Source organism: Ranitomeya imitator, chromosome 3 (assembly GCF_032444005.1).
Source record: "Ranitomeya imitator isolate aRanImi1 chromosome 3, aRanImi1.pri, whole genome shotgun sequence".
Taxonomy (NCBI): domain Eukaryota; kingdom Metazoa; phylum Chordata; class Amphibia; order Anura; family Dendrobatidae; genus Ranitomeya; species Ranitomeya imitator.
The window spans coordinates 603,956,506-603,978,329 of record NC_091284.1 but is presented as its reverse complement, the minus strand read 5'-3'; the positions used below and the strand labels follow the sequence as shown (position 1 = coordinate 603,978,329).

Below are 21,824 nucleotides of genomic sequence, written 5' to 3'. Positions count from 1 at the left end.
AGAGGAAGTGAATTCTGATTTGTTTTTGTTACGTTGAAAAAGGAAAGTTGTCTATTACTATGACAAAAACTGGATGTTTGTGGTGCAAGAAGGAACTGAGAAAGTGACTGAGATCAATGTGTTGGGAAAGCAAACAATTAAAAATTTGAGACAGGGGGGCTCCCTGCTAGATAATATGGTCCCTCCCCAGGAAATTAAGCCTCTTCTCCCGACTGTAAGCCCTATGCCCCTTAACCCCAAGGCACCAATATATCCTGGACTGCCGAGAAGTTCTATGGGCGTCTTATGGTAGTGTTTAAAGATCTGGGGTTTTCACTGTATAATAAAGCCCATACACACCTTTTTGCAGTAGCTTTGATGTCCGGCCTTAAATCTGAATTGAAAGAGGCAATAATGTCAATGAGACCCGATACTGAGACTTCCATTCTGGACGATGCATTGAAAAAAAGTAGTACAAAGTTTTCAGAAAAACTTAACCCGCTCTGCATCAACAGGGAAATCAAGGGTTAAATCAGTAGCTGCAGCGATTTCTGCTCCAATCTCAGCCCCCCCACCCACAGTTACAAAGACGCAGCTGGTTCCTTATCAGTGGCCCAGACTCCAGCTCCAGCCCCCCTCCCTTACACAAATCCAGTCCCATACTCCAATATCCCTTTTTAACCCTATGTCTGGGAATCTCCCTCGCCATGTTAATTCTCAGATCAAGAGCTTGTTTTAATCAGTGTAGATGGCAGACCCAATAAATATACTCTCACAAAACCCATCCTTGTGGGACTTTTCCCTGAAGTTACTGCTAAGTTTGTAATCTCTCCCTCATGTCCGGTAAATTTACTGGGGGCAGATTTATTATCACAGTTCCGCTCCAGAATATAATTCCAAGATGATGGTCAGATGGTATTTACGTTATATAACCCCTATGCAGGTGAATATAATGAGATGTATATCTTACATGCCCTTCCCACGGTTATGATGGCCCTGATAGGCCCAGATTCACCCCCAATAATGCCCTGTAGAACCAGTAAAAGTGTTTCTCAAACTTGGTGCCCCTTTCCCCAAAGTCCATCAGTACCCTTTGAACTATGATCAGGAGCGGGGCCTCAAAAGGCAAATACAAACATTACTCGATAATGGTGCCCCGGTACCCTGTGTTTCCCCATGTAACACGCCTTTGTTTCCCGTTAAGAAAAAGACCCCACCCGACCAACCCCCTGTGTACCGGCTGGTACAAGATCTACGGGCAGTTAATGCAGCTACTGTTCTGGAAACTCCGGTGCCTAAGCCACATACTCTTTTGTCCCAGATACCTCAGGATGCTGCTTGTTTCACAGTCACCGACCTCGCCAATGCCTTCTTCAGCATTCCATTACACCCAGATTGCCAGTTTCTGTTTGCATTCATTTATCAGGTACGACAATTGACGTGGACAGTTATGCCACAAGGGGCCCAAAACAGTCCCAATCAGTTTGCAAAAAATATGGGCCATTGTCTTTTACCCTGCCAGTTAAATCACCCCTATGTCACGCTGCTTCAGTATGTGGATGAACTTTTGTTATGTGCACGGACAGAGCAGGAAGCCATTGCTGCCACTGTTAGCCTCCTCAAGTATCTAGCAGATCTGAACTGTCAGGTTTCGGCCTCGAGACTTCAGTTCTGCCTTGGTCAAGTGATATTTTTGGGTCACTGTCTCCTTCAGGGTGCCAGACACCTCATAGAGGAAAAAAAAAAGCCGTCAGCTCCCTTACTTTCCCAAAAGATGAGACTGAACTCCAGCGTTTTCTTGGACCATGTACTTATTGTTGTCAGTGAATACCGGACGCATCCCGCATAATGCAACCTCTCTACAATGCCCTGAAAGACGGTTCAAGATATGCTGATGATTCTGGCAGATTCCACACCAGATACACTGTTACTACGGAAGACACTGTATTGCCCGGAGCTGCACTCCCTCCCTCCCTCCCTCACTGTCAGCACAAGAAGCAGAACTTCAGGCTCTGTCTACTACATGTACTTTTGCCAAAGAAAGGCCGGCTAATATATACACGGACTCACAGTATGCATTTGGTATTGCTCATGATTTCGGAGCCCTATGGGCCAATGGAGGGTTTATTACTACCGCCGGGACTCTAGTGAAGAATGCTGAAGCTGTTAAAACCCTCATGGACTCAATCAAATTACCTACTCAGGTGGCCATTATCAAAGTTAAGGAGCACGGTACTATGGAACAGACCACAGACTGTTGGTAACAACTTTGTGGATATGCAAGCAAAAGCTGCTGCTCTCCTACCTGTTGAACTAACCATACCAACTATGGTGACCACACGCTCTCAGCGTAAACAGTTACAAGAAACACTGACTCTACAGGAACCTGATGATCCACAACAGACTGAAGTTTTCTGCCGGACCCCGCGAGACCGCTTAATGACGATGCAGAGAATGTCTCCAAAGGAAGAAGTGAAGCAGTGGAAAGCTGATGGAGCACGTATGGACAATGGTCTCTGGAAAAAGGACCAACTTGTGTGTCTCCCTAAGTGGATGTACCCTGCTATTGCCACGTGGGCACATGGGCTCACACATCGAGGAAAAAAAAACAGGCCCTTGCCCTGGTACAAAAAAACTACTGGGCTCCAGGTATTTCTACAGTCCTGACAGCACTCAACCGTGCATGTAACATCTGTCAGACCTGCAATCCCGGTCAACTTCAACATGTACCCCCAAAGCACCTTGCTAAGCCCGACTATTCTTTCCAAAGGCTCCAGGTGCACCACATCACGTTGCCTAAGTCTGGAAGGTATGAATATTGTCTGGTGGTTGTCGATATGTTCTCCAATTGGCCGGAAGCATTCCCCGTTACCAACATGACTGCAAAAACCACAGCAAAGAAACTGGTGATGGAAGTCATATGCAGATATGGTGTTCCAAAAGTTGTTGAAAGTGACCAAGGCCCAGCCTTTTCTTCTCGTGTGTATCAGGAGGTTCTGACAATGCTTGGATCCAGTGTAGCCCTCCATACTCCATACCATCCACAATCTAGTGGGAAAGTTGAGAGGCTGAACGGCACACTGAAGGGACAATTGACCAAAATGATGCAGGAGACTACGGCTCCATGGCCAGAGCTCCTACCTATTGTACTGTACCACATTTGTACTGCCCCTATTGCAAAACATGGCCTGTCCCCTAATGAAATATTTTTTGGTGCTAGGCCCTCAGTTGCAAATTTCCAGTCTCAGTAGTTATCAGAAGAAACTGACCGTGCTGTTCAATATGTTATTCAGCTTAGTAAAAATGTTGCTAACACCCATGTTTTAGTTTATTCTTCCCTTCCAGATTCAGCAGAAACCGACACTTGTCACAATTTGAAGCCTGGTGGTTTTATTGTCGTGAAAAGCTATGTCAGAGAACATGGACTAGAACCCTTGTATGACGGTCCCTACCAAGTCCTCTTCATTACTCCTATGTAAGTAAAAGCTGGAAGGAAGGCCGACGTGGATCCACGTATCGCACTGCAAGCTGGTCAAACAGACTAGTAGCAAATAAGGTGACATAATGTTTTAGTTTTTTGTATTTCCATATAATAATATTGGTAACCGCATGGGACAGCCTAAATTTTCCAACATCCTTGAATAATAAGTTTGTACAATATCATGAAAGATTAATAGTACAGATGGGTATAGCCAATAAAATTCAGTTCTATTTTCATTTACCCTATGATTACACAAATGTGGGATAAATTGCTTAGGGCCACAGATTATCCAGATGATCAAATTTGGGATATATTGGATATACAGTTAGGGCCAGAAATATTTGGACAGTGACACAATTTTCGCGAGTTGTGCTCTGCATGCCACCACATTGGATTTGAAATGAAACCTCTACAACAGAATTCAAGTGCAGATTGTAACGTTTAATTTGAAGGGTTGAACAAAAATATCTGATAGAAAATGTAGGAATTGTACACATTTCTTTACAAACACTCCACATTTTAGGAGGTCAAAAGTAATTGGACAAATAAACATAACCCAAACAAAATATTTTTATTTTCAATATTTTGTTGCAAATCCTTTGGAGGCAATCACTGCCTTAAGTCTGGAACCCATGGACATCACCAAACGCTGGGTTTCCTCCTTCTTAATGCTTTGCCAGGCCTTTACAGCCGCAGCCTTCAGGTCTTGCTTGTTTGTGGGTCTTTCCGTCTTAAGTCTGGATTTGAGCAAGTGAAATGCATGCTCAATTGGGTTTAGATCTGGAGATTGACTTGGCCATTGCAGAATGTTCCACTTTTTGGCACTCATGAACTCCTGGGTAGCTTTGGCTGTATGCTTGGGGTCATTGTCCATCTGTACTATGAAGCGCCGTCCAATCAACTTTGCAGCATTTGGCTGAATCTGGGCTGAAAGTATATCCCGGTACACTTCAGAATTCATCTGGCTACTCTTGTCTGCTCTTATGTCATCAATAAACACAAGTGACCCAGTGCCATTGAAAGCCATGCATGCCCATGCCATCACGTTGCCTCCACCATGTTTTACAGAGGATGTGGTGTGCCTTGGATCATGTGCCGTTCCCTTTCTTCTCCAAACTTTTTTCTTCCCATCATTCTGGTACAGGTTGATCTTTGTCTCATCTGTCCATAGAATACTTTTCCAGAACTGAGCTTGCTTCTTGAGGTGTTTTTCTGCAAATTTAACTCTGGCCTGTCTATTTTTGGTATTGATGAATGGTTTGCATCTAGATGTGAACCCTTTGTATTTACTGTCATGGAGTCTTCTCTTTACTGTTGACTTAGAGACAGATACACCTACTTCACTGAGAGTGTTCTGGACTTCAGTTGATGTTGTGAACGGGTTCTTCTTCACCAAATTAAGTATGCGGCGATCATCCACCACTGTTGTCATCCGTGGACGCCCAGGCCTTTTTGAGTTCCCAAGCTCACCAGTCAATTCCTTTTTTCTCAGAATGTACCCAACTGTTGATTTTGCTACTCCAAGCATGTCTGCTATCTCTCTGATGGATTTTTTCTTTTTTTTCAGCCTCAGGATGTTCTGCTTCACCTCAATTGAGAGTTCCTTTGACCGCATGTTGTCTGCTCACAGCAACAGCTTCCAAATGCAAAACCACACACCTGGAATCCACCCCTGACCTTTTAACTACTTCATTGATTACAGGTTAACGAGGGAGACGCCTTCAGAGTTAATTGCAGCCCTTAGAGTCCATTGTCCAATTACTTTTGGTCCCTTGAAAAAGAGGACGCTATGCATTACAGAGCTATGATTCCTAAACCCTTTCTCCGATTTGCATGTGGAAACTATCATATTGCAGCTGGGAGTGTGCACTTTCAGCCCATATTATATATATATATAATTGTATTTCTGAACATGTTTTTGTAAACAGCTAAAATAACAAAACTTGTGTCACTGTCCAAATATTTCTGGCCCTAACTGTACTTAATACTACTGTTGCTGTCCAAAACCAACTTATCATAGTCACTAATCAATATACTGTAGTACTGGACTACTTAACAGCTGCACAGGGTGGTATGTGTCAGATTATTGGACCCGCTTTCTGTTATTATACAGATCCCAATAGTACTTTAAAGTTAAAGTTAGAAGATATTAAAAAACTCAGATCAATATGATAAAGACAATGACCGTAATAGGGACAGTTGGTGGGCAGACACCTTCTCCTTTCTTAATCCAGCCAATTGGTTTGAGGGACTTGGGGGCTGGATAGCTGGAATCTTGCAAAGTTTGTTACACATCGCTGCCTTTATCCTTGTCATGTATGTAATACTAAAACTTGTTCTTTGGTGTATTTCTGTATGTATTAGGAAATCCTGCACTAAGACAACTAATGATGATACCAAAAGCGTTACCACCCCTGCTCTTCTCTACACCGATTTCACAAAGTTTCCTGATGAAGATGTTGAAGCCAAGCTCATGGCTATTTTTAAAAGATCCCCACCACCGTTATCAATAATTGTTATTCGTAAATTCTAGTATACAGGGGGACGGGTACGCCGCAACAGCCATGGCTGGTAACATGGCATCAGTCATGTGAAGACCAGTACCCCTCGAGCTTATAGCTTGGGATAGGACCTCTGATGCTGGACATTAATTAACAAAATTTATCTAGGGGGGAATGTGAAGGAACAAATTATGAAGGATTCTCCATTTTGTGCTAGATTCTCCATTTTGTGCTTTGACTCCATTTTCTTGTTGGTCAAAGATAAATTCTGTTATTTAATTAGGCAGAAGGTTACAGCTGCCATGAAGTAACTCTGTCCTGTTTCTCACGAAGATAACATTTTGTTATTCAACTAGGCTATGGTTCATAATTGGTATAAAGACCTTGAGTGTTCTAACTCGAGCCAGATAAGAGACTCGGGGGTGTATCGCTATACAAGACTGAGGCACCTGTTAGAATGTCTTTTTCATGCCAAGAAGACATGACCATATCTGTAGTTTCCGTTTTTTCTGTATCCTTATGGGCTAAGTTTTTCCTGCATTCTTATAGGTTAAGAACTGTGAGCGTGTTCTTATGCTGATTGGTTGAAGTATAATTTCTATGACTATGAAAACTCGTACACAATAAACGGGGGCCAGAGATCTGCTCGATCCCCCATACAGAGACATGCGTCTCCGTCTGGTCATTTTCAGTTGCCGGCAACGCCCTGAAGATTAATTTGGAAATCACTGAGTCAACCGTGAAGGATCAATTTAGATCCTCCCTCAACAGTGTAGTATATAGAGGATGTGTCCCGTGTGGTGTAGTATATAGAGGATGTGTCCCGTGTAATGTAGTATAGAGAGGATGTGTCCCGTGTGGTGTAGTATATCGAGGATGTGTCCCGTGTGGTGTACATAGTTACATAGTTACATAGTTATTAAGGTTGAAGGAAGACTTTAAGTCCATCTAGTTCAACCCATAACCTAACTTAACATGTTGATCCAGAGGAAGGCAAAAAAAAACCATGTGGCAAAGAGTAAGCTCCACATTGGGGAAAAAAATTCCTTCCCGACTCCACATACGGCAATCAGACTAGTTCCCTGGATCAATGCCCTATCAAGGAATCTAGTGTATATACCCTGAAACATTATACTTTTCAAGAAATGTATCCAGTTCCCTCTTAAATTTAAGTAATGAATCACTCATTACAACATCATACAGCAGAGAGTTCCATAGTCTCACTGCTCTTACAGTAAAGAATCCGCGTCTGTTATTATGCTTAAACCTTTTTTCCTCCAAACGTAGAGGATGCCCCCTTGTCCCTCTTTCAGGTCTATGATTAAAAAGATCATCAGAAAGGTCTTTGTACTGTCCCCTCATATATTTATACATTAAAATAAGATCACCCCTTAGTCTTCGTTTTTCCAAACTAAATAGCCCCAAGTGTAATAACCTATCTTGGTATTGCAGACCCCCCAGTCCTCTAATAACCTTGGTCGCTCTTCTCTGCACCCGCTCCAGTTCAGCTATGTCTTTCCTATACACCGGAGACAAGAACTGTGCACAGTATTCTAAGTGTGGTCGAAGTAGTGACTTGTATAGAGGTAAAATGATGTTCTCCTCATGAGCATCTATGCCTCTTTTAATGCATCCCATTATTTTATTTGCCTTTGTAGCAGCTGCCTGACACTGGCCACTGAATATGAGTTTGTCATCCACCCATACACCCAGATCTTTTTCATTGACGGTTTTGCCCAGAGTTTTAGAATTAAGCACATAATTATACATCTTATTACTTCTACCCAAGTGCATGACCTTACATGTATCCCCATTAAAGCTCATTTGCCATTTATCAGCCCAAGCTTCTAGTTTACATAAATCTTCCTGTAATATAAAATTGTCCTCCTCTGTATTGATTACCCTGCAGAGTTTAGTGTCATCTGCAAATATTGAAATTCTACTCTGAATGCCCCCTACAAGGTCATTAATAAATATGTTAAAAAGAAGAGGGCCCAATACTGACCCCCTGTGGTATCCCACTGCTAACCGCTACCCGTGTGGTGTAGTATATAGACATACCTCCAACTGTCCCGGATTCAGCGGGACTGTCCCAATTTTGACAGTCAGCCCCGCGATCCCGGGCGGCACATTAGTTGTCCCGCACTGGTTAGGAGTGTGTAATATCACCCGGTCAGCTCCCTCACTCCCTGTACCCGCAGAGCAGCACACCACATATTGGCTGCTCTGTGTGCACAGGACCTGTGATGAGGTCACAGGATGGGAGGAGTCAGGGGGTCACATGATCGGGAGGACCTCCGTGTACAGGACTCTGCTGGTTGTCATGGCGCCGGACGAGGGTAAGCGTAAGGCCTGCCTCACACACAGTGTATAAAAATACGGTCCGTTTTTTACGGCCGTAATATGCAGAAAAGTCCCCAAAATAGTGATCCGTATGTCATCCGTAGGCAAGGTGTGTCAGCGTATTTTGCGCATGGCATCCTCTGTATGTAATCCGTATGGCATCCGTACTGCGAGATTTTCTCGCAGGCTTGCAAAACCGACATACGGACATACAATGGATCCATGCGCTCAAATAATCGTAAAAACATATATACTGTCTATATATATCATATATACTGTCTATATATATATATATATATATATATATGTCAGTGAGACACATATATATATATATATATATTAATATATCATACAGCGCTAGATAGCTTAAAAGCCGGTAATTCAATTACCGGCTTTTGCTATTTCCTTCACAAACCCGACATGATATGAGACATGGTTTACATACAGTAAACCATCTCATATCCCTTTTTTTTGCATATTCCACACTACTAATGTTAGTAGTGTGTATGTGCAACATTTGGGCGCTCTAGCTATTAAATTTAAGGGTTAACCATAAAATGGTTAAAAAAACACACACACATTATTACAAAGTATTTTAATGAAATAAATACACAGGATGTTGTAATATTTTATTATACTGGTAATCCACCTGAAGACCCTTGTCACCTGTAACAAATGTAAAAAAAACCAAACAACAATATTCCATATCTTCTGACGATCTGTCTCATCCCACGCTGTAAATCCATCTGAAAGGGTTAACTAATTTTACAAGCAGAAGCCTGCTAATGCAGCCGCCCCTGCCTGTAAAAACCCGGCGAATGAATGGAATGTAGGTGAATGACATGTAGTTACCTCGAGTAGCGGTAATGCGCCCTCTGCTGGATGTCCTCACATGAACTCGAGCCTCGGTGATATGAGTGCGCATGCGCTGGTCAGTGACGTCCCATTGATTTCCGGCTCTGCGCAGATGGTGAGGCGAAGCGTTCCACGCTCGCGTCCCAGGCGCGGAAGACTGGAAGTCACACTTGCATCTGGGAGTCCGGAGATTGGCGCATGCGCCGCAGCACATTAATCATACCGATGCTGGTCACAGCGGTTTTGTGTATATATAAGGATAGAGTAGCTAGGTGAAGACACACATGCCCCCTATTTTAGGAAGCCAGTCAGGCGAAACGGCGCTGACGGTGTCGCTGTGGAACGTTCCCCACCAGGAAAGCTAATTATGTAAGTTCACATCTTGCACTGATACGTTATATGTCAGCTTATAGATATGCACCTTGCATTAGGTACTTTGCACTTTATGTTTAGCAGGCTACAGAGGATAATAGAGGCTCCATAGAGTTAGCACCTTAGGAACTTAGTTTCCATGATAATTGAAAATTGTGCAATATACCTTCACTGTTGCTTGCTTGCTGCTGATGTATAGGATTTCTATTTATTATATTACCTGGTGTGGCTACTATTCCCAGCCGTCTGTACTTTGAGCTTTACCCTGTTTTTTGACATTTTCTGTATTTTAGTTTATCTATTAAAAATGGTTTTAAAAGAATTTAATTTATAGTCTATGCCTCTTTTTCCCTGATTATGTTTTGGGGATTGTTGGTTTAAAAATATAGAGGCTCTGTCAGCTTTCCTGTATGGTGTAGTGTATAGGATCTGTCATGTGTGATATTTTTACATAACTGGATGGTGGCCCAAGGTCATCCAGTCGGACACTGAGCGGCTGGGTAGCCAGTGTGATGATACATGTACAGTACGTAGCTCCCTTTTCTCTTTACGGCAACAGTGATCTGAATGAGAAATAATGTCGAGCCGTCAACACTGCATGTATGAATAAGGCGTAGATGGGGACACGGGCACTGTGCTGGTTATGGAGGTCTCCAGCTATTGCGCAAAGACAAGTAATAGTGTGTGAAATCACCACTGCAGGAGGTCTCAGGTGATGACCCCAATAGGACAGAAGGAAACGATGGGAAAAGTGTGGGGGATCAGTACAGGAATAGCAACGCCTGCATGACCCGCCACCCGGGGCCGATCCTACGCTGTCATCGGGCACGGCGCCATTATCATGGAGTTGGCGGATGGCCATGGCCCAGACAGACGGGTGACAAGGGTGTACTGAGCCAGGTAGCCACAGTCTGTGTGCCAGTGACTGGAGGCAAGAAATATGGAGCTGTTGCCTATGTCAACCAATGAAATCCTTCCTTTCATTTTATTAAAAGCCGTCTGTAAACCAAAAGTCACGACCTGACTGGTCACCAGCTGACACGTGCGCTCCTCACTGGATGCCTGCCGTGCTACCACCTCTGTAATCTGCTTGCTTAGTACGTATCTTTCTCTCAGTGTGTATCTGCCGACGTGATGACGTATGAACGTGCTGACGTGTTCCGGAGTTTCCAGCATTACAGGGAATCCATAGTAACACGAAGCCACGCCTCCATGCGTTAGGCACACCCTGTAGGCGGAGCGGAGGTAACCACGGGGGCGGTGCAGACCTGAGCGGAGGTTTCCAGTGCGGCGCTGGTGATCGCTGTGTCCAGGTGACAGATAGGAGAGGAGGCGGCGGATCCCGCACAGGAAACGAACCGGACGGGAAGCGAACAGGAAGCGGCGGCGACACTCGGCCAGCGCCGGCTCTGCGGGTCATGGATCATCTCCAGGCTGCCAACCGATACCAAGTGGTAAGTCACCTGGACGGCTGGTGACGTCATGTGAGGCGTGATGTCACTGGTGCTCTGCAGTGGGCCTCACTCTGTGCTGTGACGTTCCCCAGTACCTGGCTGCGCTGCTCATGATGGAGGCTGTGGATGCTGGGGGCCTGTGCTTTGTGCGGTGGTGCTGGGGTGAGCAGAGATGGCAGGTTACAGTTCTGGACCTGGGGGGCTGCAGTGTGACCCCGGGGTACGATCCTGTGAGCAGTGCTGCCGTGTCTGCCGCCGTGTCTGCCGCCGTGTCTGCCCCCGTGTCTGCCCCTGTGTCTGCCCCCGTGTCTGCCCCCGTGTCCGCCCCCGTGTCCGCCCCCGTATCCGCCCCCGTGTCTGCCTCCGTATCCGCCCCCGTGTCTGCCCCCGTGTCTGCCCCCGTGTCCGCCCCCGTGTCCGCCCCCGTATCCGCCCCCGTGTCTGCCTCCGTATCCGCCCCCGTGTCTGCCCCCGTGTCCGCCCCCGTGTCCGCCCCCGTATCCGCCCCCGTGTCTGCCTCCGTATCCGCCCCCGTGTCTGCCCCCGTGTCCGCCCCCGTGTCCGCCCCCGTGTCCGCCCCCGTGTCCGCCCCCGTGTCTGCCTCCGTATCCGCCCCCGTGTCTGCCTCCGTATCCGCCCCCGTGTCTGCCTCCGTATCCGCCCCCGTGTCTGCCTCCGTATCCGCCCCCGTGTCTGCCTCCGTATCCGCCCCCGTGTCTGCCGCCGTGTCCGCCCCCGTGTCTGCCGCCGTGTCTGCCCCCGTGCCTTCCTCCGTATCCGCCCCCGTGCCTGCCTCCGTATCCGCCCCCGTGCCTGCCTCCGTATCCGCCCCCGTGCCTGCCTCCGTATCCGCCCCCGTGTCTGCCTCCGTATCCGCCCCCGTGCCTGCCTCCGTATCCGCCCCCGTGCCTGCCTCCGTATCCGCCCCCGTGCCTGCCTCCGTATCCGCCCCCGTGTCCGCCTCCGTATCCGCCCCCGTGTCCGCCTCCGTATCCGCCCCCGTGTCTGCCTCCGTATCCGCCCCCGTGTCTGCCTCCGTATCCGCCCCCGTGTCTGCCTCCGTATCCGCCCCCGTGTCTGCCTCCGTATCCGCCCCCGTGTCTGCCTCCGTATCCGCCCCCGTGTCTGCCTCCGTATCCGCCCCCGTGCCTGCCTCCGTATCCGCCCCCGTGTCTGCCTCCGTATCCGCCCCCGTGTCTGCCTCCGTATCCGCCCCCGTGTCTGCCTCCGTATCCGCCCCCGTGTCCGCCTCCGTATCCGCCCCCGTGTCCGCCTCCGTATCCGCCCCCGTGTCCGCCTCCGTATCCGCCCCCGTGTCCGCCTCCGTATCCGCCCCCGTGTCCGCCTCCGTATCCGCCCCCGTGTCCGCCTCCGTATCCGCCCCCGTGTCCGCCTCCGTATCCGCCCCCGTGTCCGCCTCCGTATCCGCCCCCGTGTCCGCCTCCGTATCCGCCCCCGTGTCCGCCTCCGTATCCGCCCCCGTGTCCGCCTCCGTATCCGCCCCCGTGTCCGCCTCCGTATCCGCCCCCGTGTCCGCCTCCGTATCCGCCCCCGTGTCTGCCTCCGTATCCGCCCCGTGTCTGCCTCCGTATCCGCCCCCGTGTCTGCCTCCGTGTCTGCCTCCGTATCCGCCCCCGTGTCTGCCTCCGTATCCGCCCCCGTGTCTGCCTCCGTATCCGCCCCCGTGTCTGCCTCCGTATCCGCCCCAGTGTCTGCCTCCGTATCCGCCCCCGTGCCTGCCTCCGTATCCGCCCCCGTGTCTGCCTCCGTATCCGCCCCAGTGTCTGCCTCCGTATCCGCCCCAGTGTCTGCCTCCGTATCCGCCCCCGTGTCTGCCTCCGTATCCGCCCCCGTGTCTGCCTCCGTATCCGCCCCCGTGTCTGCCTCCGTATCCGCCCCTCGTGTCTGCCTCCGTATCCGCCCCCGTGTCTGCCTCCGTATCCGCCCCCGTGTCTGCCTCCGTATCCGCCCCCGTGTCTGCCTCCGTATCCGCCCCCGTGTCTGCCTCCGTATCCGCCCCCGTGTCTGCCTCCGTATCCGCCCCCGTGTCTGCCTCCGTATCCGCCCCCGTGTCTGCCTCCGTATCCGCCCCGTGTCTGCCTCCGTATCCGCCCCCGTGTCTGCCTCCGTGTCTGCCTCCGTATCCGCCCCCGTGTCTGCCTCCGTATCCGCCCCCGTGTCTGCCTCCGTATCCGCCCCCGTGTCTGCCTCCGTATCCGCCCCCGTGTCTGCCTCCGTATCCGCCCCCGTGTCTGCCTCCGTATCCGCCCCCGTGCCTGCCTCCGTATCCGCCCCCGTGTCTGCCTCCGTATCCGCCCCAGTGTCTGCCTCCGTATCCGCCCCAGTGTCCGCCTCCGTATCCGCCCCCGTGTCTGCCTCCGTATCCGCCCCCGTGCCTGCCTCCGTATCCGCCCCAGTGTCTGCCTCCGTATCCGCCCCAGTGTCTGCCTCCGTATCCGCCCCCGTGTCTGCCTCCGTATCCGCCCCCGTGTCTGCCTCCGTATCCGCCCCAGTGTCTGCCGCCGTATCCGCCCCCGTGTCTGCCGTGTCTGCCCCTCGTGTCTGCCGCCGCATCTGCTCCTGCGTCCGTCGCAGCGGTACAGCTTCTTCGTTTGTGTCTTATATGCATGTGTGAAGAAGGCCTAGGGATTATAGGGGCCACTGGGATTGATTCCGTTTGATAGTGAGGCCCTCAGGAAAGGAAAGGTGGTTCTCCCGTGCTGTAAGCTGACGTGTACGGCCCATCTGGTGTCATGAAAAGTGGTTCCTGAGTCACAGTTCTTCTCTAGTAACATCTGTACAGATCGGACTGAGACCTCACTGGTGACATGCAGGGATTGTCCTCAGCGAGCAGTGGATGGGTGGTCCGTTTTGGTTCTCAGCTGGGTAGCCTGACATGTGTTGATTTTAATGGCTGCTCAGCAATAGGACATGGGTATAGGGACATGTTGGGCCTTGGTGCCTGAAGAATGCCACCAGGGAACAGAGGGCAGTGTGAAAGCACAGCAGTACCAAGATAATGTATGGTCATTGGGGGAACCTGGTACCAGACCTTGCATTTGGGCCCATGATCTGTAGGTTATGGCCGCACGAGGCCAGTCCTCTATTGAAACCAGAAGCTTTCTATGTAAGGAGATGAAGGTGTTCCTCCAGCTGGGACGCCCCTCTTTCTATGTCTATGTAACAGACTACAGGGATGTTGTGTGCTGGGATGCCCTATGGATTATATGGGGACTCACTAATGGCAGATCTGCATCTTGTGACTCCGGTCTGGTCACCTGTAAATTCACAGTCCATGGTAAGTCCATCCGGAGGTATGTGAGCATAACCCAGGTGAGTCTAGGTATGGGACTTGCAGGATAGACTATTTGTGTTACACTTTGGACCGGCCTTTATCTGTAACCTACGATCGGGTGTAGTCGCATATAGATCAGGAAGGAACACGTTCCTTCCAGTGTAATATTACGCGTCTTTAGTCGTTCGAGAGCTTACTGTTAATATTGCTCTCATCATTGGTTTTTCATAAATGAAGTTATTCCTAAAACCTATATACTGGGAATGTCTGTTAGGATATGCTTCCACACTGTTTTTGTTTTTTTTAGTTCCATACAAAAAAAATTCAGAAAGACCTGAAACTCCTTGAATAAGCTTCATTCATTCATATATTTTATATATTTTTTTTTTTTGCGTGACTTTTTTCAGCTTGGGTTAGGGGAAGGGGGGGGGGGGCGACATGTCAACTCTTTGAGTATTTCAGCCTTTGAAATATTCCAGAACAGGTCAACCAAGTCAGATGAGAGAAGAAATACACATAAACAGTGTGAAACGAACACTTTTAGTTTTTCCTTAAGATTTTTTTGCTAAATCCTCTGAAAATCTTTGGCGATCTGCAACTCGCCATATTCTAAAATTGTAACAGTGGGTAATGTACACACAACTAGGATTCAGCTGCGGTTGCTGGTTCCAGCCGTCATTATGTGGCCACAAGAATCAATTTGCAATCATGCGCCAACTAGAGTCTCAGATGCTTTTCTCAATAGAAGATTGTGAGACGTGACTGAGACTCTAGTTGGCACATGAAAACCACTGGAATCGGTAAGCGTCGCTGAATTCTAACTGTGTGTGTTTTACCCACCATTAGGATTCAGTACATGGTTCATATACTTCTGTGAAGAGACAGACTGTCAGGACCCTCCATCTATTCTCCAGAGCAGGATAGTGACTATAAAGAACATCTCTTGCGCTGTAGGATCTGTGGTCTATAGATTGCCCATTGATTTCCATATAACCTGTGCAATGTTCCTTTTTCCCCTGTAGTGGGGCTAAAAGGTATATATATGTTTGTTGCCAAATTCGCCCACAGGCTACAACTGCTTATTGTGGGGCCCAGCAGCCGAATACCCTGTGTGGAGCTTATGCAAAGGGACTTTCTAACTAGAAATTGAGATATTGTCCAAGTCATAAAACCCATATCGGTTGTCCTCCGCTCACCTGATGGCTCTGATCTAGATATAGAGTTTGTCAAGTTAGGGAGTGAGGCGTGTACATTTTGCCTAAGTTGAGAATTCTTATTGTCTTTATATGTCTGTTACTAAGGCTAGGTACACTTAAAATTTGTTCCCAATGTCGGGGAAAAACCTAAAGCTCCCTGCAGTAGCCACGGTCCAGATGGATGCCATTGCCGAGTCATCCCTCCACCACAGGGGCCCATTGTACAGAAACTTATACCACGTGGTCCATGTTTCTTTGCAGTTGTCCTTCTGCGCCTACATATGCAGTTACATAAACGGTATGGAAACCCTTTACGACCAGACTTGGGCTGAAGAACACTCTTTGGACCTTCAAGTTGTAAATGACAACATTTTATGTCCAGAAAAGCTCCCAATGTATACTGTGGGCTAAGTGCACGGACACAATGTACACCTAGCATAAGGCTAGTTTCACACACCAGTCCTTTACCGTCAGGAAGGATTCGGTGGATTTTTGAAAAAACAGATCCGCTGCAAATTGTGAAAAACTGATGCAACGGATCTGTTTTTTTTTTTTTTTTAGGGAAATACAATTTGGACTTCCTGTTCCGGGGAAAAGAGAGAGAGACGAGGAGTGAGACAGGGCTGCAGCCTCAGTCCAACGCTCTTTAACATCTAAATCAATGAGCTGGCAGTGGTCCTAGAGTCCTCCTCAGCACCAGGACTCACCCTCAATGACACCCACCCAGGTGAAACTTCTGCTGTATGCCGATGATCTCGTGCTGTTATCACCAACTGAGAAAGGCCTCCAAGATCATCTGAAAATCCTAGAGACCTTCAGAAGCACATGGGCACTGCCAATCAACCAGAAGAAAACTAATTTCGTGGTGTTCCAGAAAAGAAAGCAGAGACCTACTGGCCATCCTACCTTTATGGTAGACAACCATCCACTTACAGAAAACAGGTACACCTACCTGGGCCAAGAACTCAGCCTGTCAGGGAGCTTCAAGCAAGCCATGGTTACTAAAAGACAAGGCATCCAAAGCCTTCTGTGCCATCAGAAGGCGCCTGCACCATCTCAAGGCACCAGTAACCGTCTGGCTAAAAATCTTTGACTCCATCATTGCCCCAATCCTTCTGTACGGCAGTGAGGTCTGGGGCCTAGTCTCATACCCAAACTGATCAAAGTGGGACACTGGGCCGACAGAAATATTCCACCTAGAGTTCTGCAGGCATCTTCTCCAAGTCCATCGGAGCACATCATATAGCGCCTGCTGAGCAGGGCTGGGCAGATTCCCACTGCACATCGCAATAAAGAAGGCACTGTCATTCAAGGCTCATCTACAAGGTAGCAGTCCCATCTCCTACCATCACAAAGCCTTCCTACACCAGGAAGCCTCCCAACAAAAAGTACCCTAAGCCAGTCTGACCAAGCCATCAACCTGCATGGCCTGACAAAAGGTAAAATCCAGAAGATGGTACACAGTCAAAGAAGAATATCTCAACATCTGGAGGAATGACATAAATCCAAGAAACTGACGATATACCAGAACCTACAGAGGGAGTACAAACTGGCCCCATATCTAGAGAAACTAGAAAACCCCAAAGAGCGACAGATCCTGAGCCGATACAGACTCGGCGCCCACAGCCTACTAATTGAACCTGAGTGGCACCGACAGAACTACAAGCCCCGAGAGAATAGACTCTGCCAGCAGTGCCCCCAGGAGGCCGTGGAGGATGAGGCCAACTTCCTGCTGAGGTGCCCCAAATACTCTGCAGTGAGAGACACTCACTTCAAGAGACTGTCTGATCCCCTCCCAGACTTCACTTCCATGGAGGAGGAAGAGAAACTGCCGATAATACTGGGGGAAGAGGAAAGTGCATTTGCCATAGCAGCAGAATATGTCAGTGCCTGCTATAGACTAAGGCTACTTTCACACTTCCGTCGGTACGGCCCTTGGCAATGCGTCGGGCCGACGTACCAACGGACGTTGTGAAATAACTGCAAGACGTGGGCAGCGGATGCAGTTTTTCAATGTATCCGCTGGCCATTCTGCAGTCCGGGGAGGAGGGGGCGGATGAAACATGTGACCATCAGGCACAATCCGGCGCTAATACAACTCTGAGGGGAAAAAAAAACTCACCGGATTGTGCCTGACGGCAAAAGCCTGATATGTGAAAGTAGCCTAAGAGTACCTGCCTACGTTTGGTGGCACTGTCTAGAAAAAACTTTTTTTGGGGATTTTGTGCTTTTTAAAAACGTATTTGGGATCTGTGCTCATCGAACCACAGAAGCAATTTTCCATACATACATTTACTGTGGGGGAAAATGCAGCCTGTTGTAGTCTTGTACATTTCATGGTTGAGGGGATTCAAGTTTTAATAGCAGTGGAGTCGGATCATGATGTGAACGAGTATTCGGCGCTACTTTGGGACACTCGAATCCACAATTTGTCTTGAGAAATCCTATATTTATATGATCTTGGCCTTTTACAGCACAACCAGGTCTACACAGCCTACCAGGTTACCACATCATGTCTGCTACCCATGACTGGGCATGTTTTGGCAACGGCTTGCAGACTATTGCTTATTAGAATTCCGCTTGGCCCTTACCTGTTGGGACTTTAATTAAGGCCTCTTTCACACGTCAGTGTGTCTGGTACGTGTGGTGACAGTTTTCACACGTACCGGAGACACTTACACATGTAGACCCATTCAAATGAATGGGTCTGTGCACATGTCGGTGTGTTTCCACGGACCGTGTGCCCCAGACGTAGACATATCCGTTTTTTACCGTCAGTACTGACGGCAAAACATCCCGCACACTGAGAACAAACATTGATGTCCTCCGTATGACATGTATTGGCATTGGGGAAGAAGCACTACAATAAGTGCTGTTACCCGGCGGCAGGTGCTGAAGCCGGCTCTCATCATTCTCCACTGCTCTGCCGGTGATTGGCGCGAGCAGAGGAGAATGATGAGTTCTGATAAAGTTGGAATGATGACAGCCGGTTGGGTCTTTTGGGACTATTACTCCCATCATCCGACACCTGCTGCTGTTAATAACAGTGACAGCAGGAGCGGATGATTGAGGTATTCCTCAGCCGCCGCCTGCGATGTAACGAAATGAATGAAAACCCCCCATATTTTCTATAACTAGCCAGGCAAAACTCACAGCTGGGGGCTGCAACCCTTAGCTGTTAGCTTCAACAAGGTTGGTTAACAAGAATGGAGGGGTCCCCACGCTGTTTTTTTAATTTATTTAAATAAATAATTTTAAAAACAAAACGGCATGGGGTTCCCGCATTTTTGACAACCAGCCTTGCTAAAGCTCACAGTTGGGGGGGTTTGTATTCTCAGGCTGGTAAGGGGCCATGGATATTGCCCCCCCAGCCTAAAAACAGCCCCCAGCTGTCCAGAAAAGGATAAAAAAGAATAGGTGCGCCAATTCTGGCGCTTTGCCCGCCTCTTTCCACTTGCCCTGTAGCGGTGGCAAGTGGGGTTCTTATTTGTGAGGTTGATGTCACCTTTTGTATTGTCAGGGGACATCAAGCCCACGGCTTAGTAATGGAGAGGTGTCTATAAGACACGTATACATCACTAATCCTATAGTTATATGTTAAATAAAGACACAGCCAGAATAAAATCCTTTATTTGAAAAAACGACAGACTCTTTTAATATTCTAAATTAAATCATACTTAATGCAATGCCTAATTCCTCGATCTCCTGTAATAAAAAAAAAAAAAAAACAACAAAAAACCCCCAACAATATACCATACCTGTCCGTGGGTCTATCCCACGCCATAATCCATGTCTGGGGGCTAAATAGTTTTCAACCTGGATGGTGCCAAGATGTGACCGTCTCGGCTGAAAACCACTGGTGAATGAGCTGCTGAGAGTGCAGCATCGTTCCCCAGCGGTGACGTCATTGAGGCCGGGTGGAAGTGCGGTGACCTTAGGACAGTGGGAAAATGCCAGGGATGATGTCACCGCTGGGGAATGATGCTGCACTCTCAGCAGCTCATTCACCAGTGGTTTTCAGCCGAGACGGTCGCATCTTTGCACCGTCCAGGTTGAAAACTATTTAGCCCCCAGACATGGATTACAGCGTGCGACAGACCCACAGACAGGTATGGTATATTGTTGTTTTTATGTTTGTTTGTTTTTTTCATTACAGGAGATCGAGGAATTAGGCGTTGCAGTAAGTATGATCTAATTTAGAATATTAAAGGAGTCTGTGTCGTTTTTTTCAAATAAAGAATTTTATTCTGGGTGTATCTTTATTTAACATATAACTATAGGATTAGTAATGGATAGGTGTCTTATAGACGCCTCTCCATTACTAAGCCGTGGGATTAATGTCACCTGACAATGCAAAGGTGACATTAACATTTTTTTAATCACATCCAATTGTGGAAATTGTTTTTACTCCAAGATCTAGTGATTAAAATGTACTTTATTCCTGGAATAAACACCATTAAGTGCTTGAATTACGGGATGTCCTTTTCTTTCCCTATGGCTTCTGTATATGGCAATCCTGACTGCTCACGTGTAGGATTCTTACGCCTTCCCATTTTGTTTTGGACTCTATATTGACGATTTTGGCCCAGCTCTGTGATTTTGTCCTAGTAACTTATTTCTGCTGCAGACCTTATTTTTTTTTTTACCAGCCTGTGTGTGTATATGTACAAGCCTTCCCTATATAGAAATGCACTTTGTATTTATTATTTTTTTTTATCATTGGCTCATCCAAAGATAACTTTGCCCCCTCTCCTCCTTTATAGCCATGAACCAATTGTCAGTCACGAAATCCAGGAGTGGGGATGGGTCTTATGTGCCTAATATTGCAGTTCCTTCTTACATACTCGTGAATCAGTAAATGTAAATGAATGATGACTTGCAGTATAGCAGGCATGGGAGGTTTACACTGATTCTGACAGCTAGGTGCTGGTTGCTGCCGTTCCCGTCAAGTTTAACACTCAGCATGGGTTTATGAGAAATCGCTCCTGTCAAACCAATCTAATCAGTTTTTATGAAGAGGTAAGCTATAGGCTGGACCACGATGAGTCATTGGACGTGGTATATCTCGATTTTTCCAAAGCGTTTGATACCGTGCCGCACAAGAGGTTGGTACACAAAATGAGAATGCTTGGTCTGGGGGAAAATGTGTGTAAATGGGTTAGTAACTGGCTTAGTGATAGAAAGCAGAGGGTGGTTATAAATGGTATAGTCTCTAACTGGGTCGCTGTGACCAGTGGGGTACCGCAGGGGTCAGTATTGGGACCTGTTCTCTTCAACATATTCATTAATGATCTGGTAGAAGGTTTACACAGTAAAATATCGATATTTGCAGATGATACAAAACTATGTAAATCAGTTAATACAAGAGAAGATAGTATTCTGCTACAGATGGATCTGGATAAGTTGGAAACTTGGGCTGAAAGGTGGCAGATGAGGTTTAACAATGATAAATGTAAGGTTATACACATGGGAAGAAGGAATCAATATCACCATTACACACTGAATGGGAAACCACTGGGTAAATCTGACAGGGAGAAGGACTTGGGGATCCTAGTTAATGATAAACTTACCTGGAGCAGCCAGTGCCAGGCAGCAGCTGCCAAGGCAAACAGGATCATTGGGTGCATTAAAAGAGGTCTGGATACACATGAGAGCATTATACTGCCTCTGTACAAATCCCTAGTTAGACCGCACATGGAGTACTGTGTCCAGTTTTGGGCACCGGTGCTCAGGAAGGATATAATGGAACTAGAGAGAGTACAAAGGAGGGCAACAAAATTAATAAAGGGGATGGGAGAACTACAATACCCAGATAGATTAGCGAAATTAGGATTATTTAGTCTAGAAAAAAGACGACTGAGGGGCGATCTAATAACCATGTATAAGTATATAAGGGGACAATACAAATATCTCGCTGAGGATCTGTTTATACCAAGGAAGGTGACGGGCACAAGGGGGCATTCTTTGCGTCTGGAGGAGAGAAGGTTTTCCACCAACATAGAAGAGGATTCTTTACTGTTAGGGCAGTGAAAATCTGGAATTGCTTGCCTGAGGAGGTGGTAATGGCGAACTCAGTCGAGGGGTTCAAGAGAGGCCTGGATGTCTTCCTGGAGCAGAACAATATTGTATCATACAATTATTAGGTTCTGTAGAAGGACGTAGATCTGGGGATTTATTATGATGGAATATAGGCTGAACTGGATGGACAAATGTCTTTTTTCGGCCTTGCTAACTATGTTACTATGTAAATAGATTGCTTATGACAAGAAAAGTACAAAGGAAGAAAATGAAGAACTTGTAGTCTCTTCTGATTTATCACCATTACTTACCATCATTATCTTCTAAAAA

General features: G+C 47.4%; 1 protein-coding gene and 1 long non-coding RNA gene across 4 annotated transcripts in view; both read left to right on the top strand.

The window, feature by feature from the left end:
- Nucleotides 1–1,127: 1,127 nt before the first annotated feature.
- On the top strand, nucleotides 1,128–6,626 carry LOC138672228 (uncharacterized). The gene is made up of 2 exons (XR_011319654.1): nucleotides 1,128–3,535; nucleotides 5,825–6,626. It is a non-coding gene; the product is annotated as an uncharacterized lncRNA (long non-coding RNA).
- A 4,158-nt stretch (nucleotides 6,627–10,784) lies between these two features.
- Nucleotides 10,785–21,824, top strand: part of NDFIP2 (Nedd4 family interacting protein 2) — a 148,838-nt gene continuing 137,798 nt past the window's right edge. The window contains exon 1 of one of the 3 annotated variants that reach the window (XM_069758065.1): nucleotides 10,785–10,985. In XM_069758065.1, the coding sequence (XP_069614166.1) occupies nucleotides 10,950–10,985 (36 nt within the window). In that variant the 5' untranslated portion in view covers nucleotides 10,785–10,949. The remainder of the gene's footprint in view (nucleotides 10,986–21,824) is intronic. The other 2 variants (XM_069758066.1, XM_069758064.1) reach the window with 2 other exon arrangements.